The sequence below is a fragment of the Gallus gallus genome, chromosome 19 (assembly GCF_016699485.2).
Source record: "Gallus gallus isolate bGalGal1 chromosome 19, bGalGal1.mat.broiler.GRCg7b, whole genome shotgun sequence".
Classification (NCBI taxonomy): domain Eukaryota; kingdom Metazoa; phylum Chordata; class Aves; order Galliformes; family Phasianidae; genus Gallus; species Gallus gallus.
In genome coordinates, this window is record NC_052550.1 from 1,127,549 (window position 1) to 1,137,814 (window position 10,266).

The window sequence follows — 10,266 nt, forward strand, 5'->3', positions numbered from 1 at the left end:
ACAGATACTGTGTTTTCAGTTGCTTATTTATTTTAAGAAGCCCCTTTTGACCAAAACATATGTGAATTTTAAGCTCTACAGAGAAAAAGATTTATCCTTACAGAGGTCGTATCATTCAGAATAACATAACTACTCCTAAGCTGTCACTCACAAAAGGTTATCACATGTAAACGAGCTCTACAGCCACAGATGTATTCAAAAGGCACGACTGGACCTGCAGTACCAGGTGGCATCAATAACTAATATTTCTCACATGGTCTCCTTAACCTACTTTCCATTATTAGGGTATTCTATGGTAATCAAACTTCACCACACTCCTTTGATGCAATCCCACAATTATCAAAGGTTTTGTAGAAAGCTGAAGTCACAAAAATAAATCCTTAAAACTATGCTCTAATAGTAGCAAAAAATCCAGACGAACATCTCCTGTTTTAGTGCCTTCTCAATAAGAATCATAATGAAAAAAAAAACAAGGAAATCTTTTCGTTGCTTAAGTTAACAAACAAATTGTTTGAACATACACAGAGATAAATCTTTTCACAAAGCCCAACACTGACTTAATTTAACAGGACTTCAAAAACATTATGTTCATTAAATATGAAATGAAAAGACTTAGCTCCAAGAGTGAGCATGCATTCTTTAGCCCCTTCTTGTATGAAATATATACTTTAAGATGAACTATCACCTTCCAAGTAAGCTAATCTTGGTTTTGTGCTCTCAAGATGAAGGAAAGCAGACTTTTTTCATGTATACATATGAAAAAATAAGCTTTCAGCATTCGGTATGCTGTAATATACAGAATAAAGGCTAGCAGAGAGATGAAGAGGTACACAGAATCAACAGTAAAAACACTGTCCAAAGTGGCAGTGAAAAGATTTTTAATACTGCCTAATGAAATGGCAAACCTTTCTCCTCAAAACTACTAAAGAGTTCACTGAAATTCCAAAAGCCTCAGCCTCCATAATGTTCTCTATTTGAATTACACCTTAATTATTACACCTTGCAAAATTTGGTATGCCTTTATCATGCTTCCCACCCCCCTCTCCCCCTCAAAAAGATTCTGCCTGTACTTTTCCCATGGTGTTTCAAAGGAGAAAAAAGTTTTTTCAACAGCATAACTGATTTCTTCTTCAAACTTTTAGAACTTCAGTGAAAGAGAATGGTGTCACCCAGTTCCAGGGATCAACATACACTGGTTTAAATCCAAGCTAGTCACCCTCAACCCCTCCACAGCCAATACTGCAAAATAGAGTGATATCACTCATGTCTTGGTAGCACCTCTTAACAAAGCCTAAAAGCTCTGTGAATCACACCCCACTGCTGCCCAGTTCCTTTCCTTGACTACAGAAGAGGTCTGGAGGGGTAGTGGAGATAGAGACATCTAGAACTCCAGATGATCCATACCCAGATAGAAACAAGAAGGGACCATGTCCCATCTTAAGCTGGTATTCTCGGCTCACCCTGCTCCTGGGAGGAGATGTAGTAACTTGCAGCTTGTAATGAAAGCACTCGTTGCCAGTGATCTTTGTAAAGCACCACAGGGCAAGGAACATATGGCAATAAGTTCCCTGTTTCTTAAATCTTTACAAGTGTCCACAGGATTTGCATAATTCCTCAGAATCCCTCCTTGACAAGAAGTATGTAACGGAAACTAATGGCTATTGTTTGAAATGGAAACGAACGTTCCCAGCAGAGGTCTCAGAACACACACACAAAAGACACGAAGATTTCATTGTGTACTTTTTGGAGAATGACAGCAGCCACCACATGCGAGATTTCTAAACAGGGATATCTGACTCAGTGAAGGTGCAGCTGCCAAGGGAGGAACAGGCAGAAAGTGAGAGTAATAACTGAGCTTGGGTTTGTCCAAGCCAAGAGTCACTATGTTCCGAGTTTCAGAAGTTCCAGGGAAATAAAAAAAAATAATAATAAACAAAACAAGCATGGTTTTTTCCAGTTCAAGGCAAGAGCAGGAAATAAGAGAATAATTTGCTTCAATTCTCTTCTAGAAAAAAAAAACCCCAAAAGACTGTCTGAAGTAAGACTGAGAATTCTAGCGGCAATACTTCAGACAAAAGAAGGTAGTGAAGATTTTTGTAACCCCCCCAGTCTGCAGCACATAAAAATACACTGCTGAGGAAGAAAAGAAAACAGTGACACAGATGATAGAGCAGAATGAAACGTTCTGCAGAAGATTTGTGGCTGAGCTTTGGCTTTAAAAAGTTACTTGGGAAAACATGAGAGCAAGGAGTAGTATGTTACTTTTCAACAAGTTCTCTGTGCTTTAATGTCATCCCCCTCACTTTTTCTTAATTAAACATAAAAAGGGGAAGTTAGGCTAACACTGCCTAGTTGCAGACAAATGTTCTTCTCCTCACCCTTTAGCCTCAGCAGAGAGGCTGTATGGAAAATCCCCAGAGGATACCAAGTCTGGAGGGAGGGCAGGCAGGGAACAGAAAATCTTTTTGCTTTAAAAGTCTTTACAATTTCTAATCCTCACTGAAACACACATGACAGAGCACTATGAAATATATATATATATATATATCACTTTTAGAATTGTTTTTCTTACCTGTTGGATAATAGGCTTGTGAGTAGTGCAGGGGAGATGCATAGCTGCTGTACTTTGCAGGGGAAGTGGCAATGGCTTGAGAGACCTGCTGAAGCGGCACAGGAGAGGCGCTGGACTGCAGGGTGTACGTGACCTCTGTCGGAAGCCTCTGGAATATGGGAAAGGCAATCCCCTTGTCTGGGAAGGCTGTGGACGCTTTGTGCCCTGGAACCACCCCAAGAGAACTCTGCCATGTTCTGGAAGGGATTGGAGTCCGATCTAAGCTTTTTGACGGTAAAGAGCTGTGGTTCTGCGGTGAGGCCGAGATGTAGGAGTAAGGAAATAAGCTGTCTCGTTGATAAGGTCGATGAAACTGTCCTACAGCCAGCAGCCCTGCATTAGGCACAAAATAAAGCAACTGTTAATGAAAGTTGTTGTCACACTCTCTTTGGGAAGGCAACCTTTGCTTCAGTATGCCTAATCCGCAAGCTGACTGTTCTTCCACCCGAGCACACAGTAACAGCTGCAGTGGCAGATTTATTGTTGGGTCTGAACAAAGAGCAGTTATCAAGGATATAAAAGCAACTGCTTCCTCCCAAGTGTCATGCCTTGCACTAGCCTCTTATTCCCTAGTACGAAGAACTCGAGCTGCAAATTAGCACTGGAGACTTGGCTTCTGTGTAAGTCACACAAGGGCACCGGTGATAATGATAAAGGGAACAAGCATTAGAAGTACGCTGATAAAAAAAGAGTAATTATTTGTAATTCAGATCAGGCAACAATGCTCACAGACCATCACTTACCCCCAGTGGGTTCTGGTTTTTGCTACTGTTGTTTTTGTAACTTGTTAAAATTCTAAACCAGATTGCTTCCTTTGCCAGACTACATGCTGGCCTGGTTTGGCTTTCAGTATTTCTGCAAGAACAAGCAAGTCCTCAAGAAGAATGAGAAAGGATGCTACAAGCTCAGCAATTCATTTGTAATTCATGATTGGGTATGGTTGCAATAAAGAATATCCTCTCTTAAATACACAAACTTGCTTTGATTAATAAGACCACTTGTCATTCCTAAGTCAACTTTTTCCCAGTCAGCTCAACCAGTTCAGTTTGGACTATGACAGCCCAAACAATTTTGCTGCTTTATTTCCTGCATATTCCTTTTATCCATCTCTGGGTTATTATTATTTTGTGAAATGTAATTTGCTTTTATACCATGGCAACACAGTTTCTGTTAGAGGTTTTCTGACATTCTTGGAACACTGACCCAGAAAGCCTCATTGAATTCAGGAAAGTATTACTGTCCTTGTGACTTCTTCACAGCATTGTTTATAGCCACGCTAACAACGAGCTGCAGAACAACCTGCATCAAACCAATCTTTCTGATAAACAGCCTCACATTCAGCTCCTTCACTCCTCTGATAGGAACTAATCAAAGAAATAGGTAACATACAGCCATTATTCTGCAAATTCACATCAAATCATGAAGAATCACTAAATACACACTACTCGTCCCCCCAAATTCACTAAGAGTTCATGTATAGGGCTGTTTATTTCCAGTTCAGTATTTTTATGATACAAAAACAGAGAACGAAGAGAGGTATGAGAATTCCTTTGTTTATATTTTACATGTAGATGGGGAAGTTAAGATAATGTGGTTTAACACACAAACAAGACATCATTGGATGTTAGGTTACAATGTGCCAGCTGCTTTACAGGAACTGTTCCTGGACATTTAACACGAGCTACATGTTGCAATGCACTTAGAACAGTGGGACACTTTGCAAACAGAAATATCTTCCATCTATCAAATTACCTCATATTTGCAGCAAAGTAAGACATGCCCCTAAATAGCACAGCACAGAGCGCACGGGGAATTGTCAGCCTGTCAGAACTCGACTGCCATAAGAACTGATGTTTTCTTTGTTCTTTTTTTTTCTTTCTAGAAACTCAGGCTGCTGGAGCAAACGCCAGCTAACAACAGGGGCAAAAATGCACCCATAAAAGGGGCTGATTTAATGATTTAATGGCTGTATTTTTCTTAGGATTTACTCTATCCGTGGCCTGTACTACACCAGTCAGATCTGATTTCAGTGAAGTGGTAGAATGACAGAATCATTCAGGTTGGAAAAAGCCACTGAGATCCCCAAGTCCAACCCCCACCAATGCCCATAACCACATCCCTCAGTGCCACATCTCCACGGCTCTGGAACACCTCCAGGGACGGTGAATCCAATACTTTGGTGTTGGTGTCTGATGACTCTTTCGGACAAGTTTTTTCCTAATATCCAACGTGACCCTCCCCTGGCACAACTTAATGCCATCACCTCTCATCCTGTTGCTGTTACCTGAGAGTAGAGGCCAACCCCCATCACCACCAGCTCCTTTCAGGCAGTTGTAGGGAGCAGTGAGGTCTCCCCTGAGCCTCCTCTGCTCCACACTGACCCATCCCAGCTCCCTCAGCCGCTCCCCATCAGACGTGTGCTCCAGAGCCCTCACAGCCCCATTCCTTCCCTGGACACACTCCGGGGCCTCCATGTCTTTCTTGCAGCAAGGGGCTCAAAACTTAATAAAACGCTGAAAAAAGAAAACTCCTTAAATGTTTTCTGGCCTCAATAACGAAGCACATTTCCTCCCTTCTGAAAGGTTTCCTTTTGTTTTCTCACTATTATAGGTGTAACTTCACACACGTTACCGAAAACACCCCATGAATTACATTACAGTTCCTACTCGGAAACAATAACCGAGCACAAACATCCGGGCGCCCCGACCCGTTGCACAGAGGGCTGTGTGCAGGAAGCAGCGCTGCCGCCTGCTTTACTCCCTTAGGGTTGCACAGCCCTGCCCCGTCCCCTTCCCTGTCAGCCTCAGAAAGGCCGTGTGCTCTGTCCTTTGGCTCAAGGCAACCTGAGGGGGCAGAGACGGCCCGGCAAGAGAAGGGATCGCACGTCTGCCCCATGCAGCATCTCCCGGCCCACCGCGGGTAGACCCGGCCGCCCGCACGGCCGCCCCACTGCCCCTCACCGGGCCTGTCGGCCTTGCCGGGCGTCGGGGGCGACGGCGGCGGCTCTCCGGGCGGGCGCTGGAAGCGGTTGGGCGGGCGGCTGCTGACCTCCAGGCCGGCGGCCAGCTTGGCCTTGTTGGCGCTCGTCATGCGCTTGAGGTGGACCAGGAGGTCGGGGCGGTCGCGGCGGAAGTGCGGGCTGTGGAAGTGGTGCAGGTGCCCGCCCGAGCCGCCGTCGCTCTCCGGCCCCGAGCCGGCCCTGGGTCCCGCCGGGCCCGCCACCACCTTGCGGAAACCGTACAGGTTGAGCTGGCGGATGAAGCTGGTGAAGTTGGTGGTCTTGAAGAGCTCTCCCGCCGCCCCGTCGCCGCCCGAGCGCGGCCCCGCGCGGCCCAGCAGCTCGGCCTCGAACAGCGGCTGGTCGATCAGCAGCCCCTCGCCGCGGGCGTCCCAGCGGATGGAGCGGAACCGCGGGCTGTTCACCAGCCGCCACAGCTTGGCGGGGAAGTTGTTGGGGTTGATGGCGGCGGGCAGCAGCGGCTCCTCCATGGCCGCGGGACGGGGCGGCCGCTCTCCACCGAACGGCCGCCGCGCGAGGGCCGCCGCAGGGCAGCACCGGAGCGGCCCGAGCGCCGCCCGACGCGCGGCCCCGCCGCCATCTCTGGTCCCTCCGCACCGCGTCCCCTCAGCGGTCTCCTCGGGACCTCTCCGTCCAGCAGCGCTCCCGCCGCCCCCTCAGTGCCGCTGGTCCTTCAGTCCCCCCCTCACACTGCCGCCGTCCCCTCAGCGTCTCCCGGTCCCACTCGGCCCCGCTGTCTCCTCGGCGCCTCTCAGCACCCATCCCCTCTGCCCTCTCAACCCTGCCGTCCTCTCAGGTCTCCCCCTCACACCCTCTCGTTCCCCTCAGGTCCTCTTCAGCCTGAGCGGCGGCTCGGTGAGGGATGGCTCCTCTGGGGGAGCCCCGGGACAGGCTGAGGAGGCCGCCTGCCTCCTGTCAGCGCCTCAAGGGAGAGAGAAACCCCGCGGGTTTCTTCTGCAGAAAGGAGAAGAAAGTGGGCTTAGATGGGACCGGGAGAGATGAAACAGTTGTCACTTCTGCCCCGAAGGTCCATGCGTGGTTCTGGTCTCTCCCGGGATAGAATTACATTTAATAGAGTTAAAATGAGACCGTCGATGTCGTGGACATGGGTTAGCTTCTGTGGAAATAAGTGCCAGGAAGAAATCTTCACGGTGGGTTTGGCGGTGTGGGGGCAGCTGGAGGTGTTGGGTCTGTGCCTCGCTCAGAAATGTTGGGGTGGGGTCACTTCAAATCAGAGCAGACAGGTAAAACAAGAAATGGGATGAGGAGAAGTGATCGTGAGGAGGGCTGGGAGAGAGTGCTGCCTCTCTGCCGGCGGGTTGTTTCTCTCTGAGCAGATGGAGCACATCTCTCCTTATCCTGAGTTGGTAGCAACAGTGGGAAAGAGCAGGACTATTGCCAGTCCTGTCACAGATAAACCTGGGCCGTGGAAGAGTGGCATAATGCATGGTGTGATGGCCCACAGCTCTGGTCAGCTCCTTCGACCCGTGTGAAGGTGACACGTCTTCCCAGGGGCTTTGCACTTTTGTATCTTCGGCAATGATTTATAATTTATCCTCTTAAGAATTATATGATGGTTGTTAGGTGTAAGCAGCGCTAACTTGAAAGTAAAGCACACTGAGTGCAAACTTGAAAATCAAGAAAAAGCCCACAGAACATTTTCTCAGATTGTCTCCTGCATTGCATCAGTGAGATTACTTAAAGCTTCTCTTCTTTCCCTCTGCAGCTGCAGTGCAAGAAGACCACAAAGGCCTGCTGTTGGAATAGGAGTGGTTTTATTGTGTTATCCATAACTCAGGCCATACACAGCAATATGTACTTCATAACTAAAATGCAGAGAGTGAGTCCTTGAAACTAAGAAGTCCCTTCAAAGTGTTTCCTCCAGTACTTTGTAGATGAGCCCATAGCTGCAAAACAGATGACTTTTTAATGATGGAATGTTTTTTCATCAGCATCCAGAGTGCTGCATGCTCCAGGCAAAGCCACGGCTTGCACCTTTCGGTGCCTCACAGCTCATGCCAGGTCACACGAGACGATCTCACAGCAGATGCAGCATGAAGGAAACAGCTTCATAGCTCTCGGGTAGCTGTGTCACATGGATGGGAGTGTGCTTGACTCACCAAGCAAGCCTGACGACGGGAAGAAGGTAACAATCCCCTTCGGTCCCCGGGTAGATCAGCCTCTGATCTTTGTCTTTGAGCAAAGACGTTTCTGGGGAACACTGGAAATTTCTTCTCGCTTAAAACAGATCAGTAATAATGAAGTGCTTCTCGGTAGGAAGTGCGGATCAGTTGCAAGCTGTTGGTCAGTGCAAGATCTGCACTGTCAGCTGGCAGCAGTGTCTGGCCTTCTCAGCCAGCCTTGCTGCTGCTTCCTCCCCACATCTCCCCTTTCCTGCATGCTTTCATCTCCCCTCCAGCTTTCACTCAACACCTGCCTTGTCACCCTTCCAACCCCACACATACTTCAGTTTTTCTTCCCCATACTAGCAATGCTCTGGATGCCTTTGCAGCCATTTTTTTTTTAAATGCAAATGTAAAGAAAAATTTGCTTTTTTTTTTTCTCAATTATGAATGAAAATACATTCTTCTTGCATTTTGTTGATATATGTTCTTGATAAACAAATATACCATTCTTTGTTGCTCATTTTTGTAAAGTGTGACTACTTTATAGAAAAGTAACAGGAAGCACTTTATTGTCTGACTATGAAACAAGGCTACAACCACAAAAGAGAAGTGGCACTTGTGACACAGAGCATTTTGTCCTGTATAAAGCACACAAGCAACCCCTAACCCAGACTTACTCTCCAGCTGCTTTCACCCCAGCACCCTCCCATTCAGTGGCCAGGCCAGCAGGCTCACACAGCCACCAGCTTTTCAAACCCAAAGGTTGACATGGGCTCAAACTGACTGCGTTTTCAGTGAGAAAGGACACAGCCATGTGAGTAGAAACTGCACTTGCATCGCCGTACTAGAGAATGAAGTTGTACAACTAACCTAGACTTCGTGAGACTGAATACGTGTGCTACTTTCAGCAACTTCTGGGACTGCCTACAGCATTTTTCTCCTAAGGACAATTTGCTATATCTATCACTATTAACTTCTGAGATACAGCAATACCCACAGTACCATAAATAAATGGCAGCATCCAAAGTTAGCATTTACGGAAGCGTACCATTTGGGGAGAGTGTTTTACTACTATTTAACTGTTACACTGAAAATGGAAGGGTCGGAAACACATCAAACACACCTCAGAAAGCCTGCATCCTTCTTGTCTGTCTCTCACTTCAGACTGTTTCCTGTTCAGTACTTGCAGGGTTCACAAGAAGGCCATCTATCACATTCTTGCTTTTTTTCCTCTTTTATAACCAAGGCTTAACATGTCTCTTCACATCCGCTGCAGTTTTAGCATTATCTATTAATGGCTTAGCGACTGAATACTATCCAGCCATCACAAGCTTGACCTGACTTCTCACTACACCTAAATCTATGTTTATTTTGTTCAGTGGCTGATGAGATATTATGGTACATCATAAGCAGTTCCGGTTGTTAATTTGCTAAGAATTCATGGCAGTTACTGCACTGATAGGGGAAGGCTTTGATCTCTCAGTTTGTGCTAGGTTTAGACACATTTCAGCGTGCACATTTAGATTACTTCAGGCTGAACGTGTTGGTAAATTATGGCTTTATATTCTTGAAGCAGTAACGCTTTGTTCTGTGCTCAGTACTCATGAATGTGCAGTGTCCTTGCTGGCATGGCCAGCCTGACAGTACAAGTTTCAGGTATCTCAAGCAAAATGTCCACAGACAGCTTTGAACGCACCTGGGGCAATTCTGCTCAAGTACTGTTCCATCTGGCCATGAGATGCCAGAAGAGTCATGTAACAGTTCTAGCAGCCAGCCCTTCACTGCACAGCCTGATGACACTGGAAACTCTGTAGGTACCTGTCTGACCTAAACTACTGGGGCACTTTACAAGAGACCAGTTCAGTTCCCCAGACGCTTTAAGTTGAAGACGGACTTTCTAAAAGATTCACTCCGGCTCCACCACTGTCTGTTAAGATACCCATGTCATCCCTGGCAGGTCAGGTTGACTAAACAAAACAGTCCCCAGCTGCCGTTCTGCAGCCAGGAACACAATCAGCCACCAGGTACACAGGTGGAACAGGCAGGAAAGAGCTCCCCATAGAACACAAGAGGAACGCTGCTTCTCCTGGACTGGAACTTGGGCACTGGTCCAGCTATGCAGAAGTCAGTAAAACCATGCCATCCCTAGGGATGCTCAAAGCTAATGCAGCTTACCAGGCACAAGTGGTACAAATGCATTGGTGAGAAGCCCGTGAATTCTCCCTAGCAGCTCTCCGGAAGAGAAAAATTCCTCACTGAGTCATTAAGGGAGAGACTGGAGAGCACTGGTATCCCGGGGAGCCACGGGTCTGTTTGGTAAAGAGCACAGGGCTTTGGAGTAGAAGACCATGACACAGTGTGCTTTGTGTCCTAGCCATGATTATTATTTGCAAGGAGGAATACTAAATTCCTAACATACCTTAACCAAGGGACAGGGCAGCAAGTACCAACCAAGGAAGTGTTCAGCAAGAATGTATGAAAAATGAAATAATGGGTCCAGACGCAGCAGC

General features: G+C 46.9%; 1 protein-coding gene across 1 annotated transcript in view; it reads right to left on the reverse strand.

Annotated features, from left to right (window-relative positions):
• Positions 1 to 6,152, reverse strand: part of HSF5 (heat shock transcription factor 5) — a 26,790-nt gene extending 20,638 nt beyond the window's left edge. The window contains exons 1-2 of the mRNA XM_003642380.6: positions 5,572 to 6,152; positions 2,573 to 2,944 (exon numbers count right to left, since the gene is read on the reverse strand). Of these exons, the coding sequence (XP_003642428.3) occupies positions 2,573 to 2,944; positions 5,572 to 6,100 (901 nt within the window). The 5' untranslated portion in view covers positions 6,101 to 6,152. The remainder of the gene's footprint in view (positions 1 to 2,572; positions 2,945 to 5,571) is intronic.
• Positions 6,153 to 10,266: the final 4,114 nt, after the last annotated feature.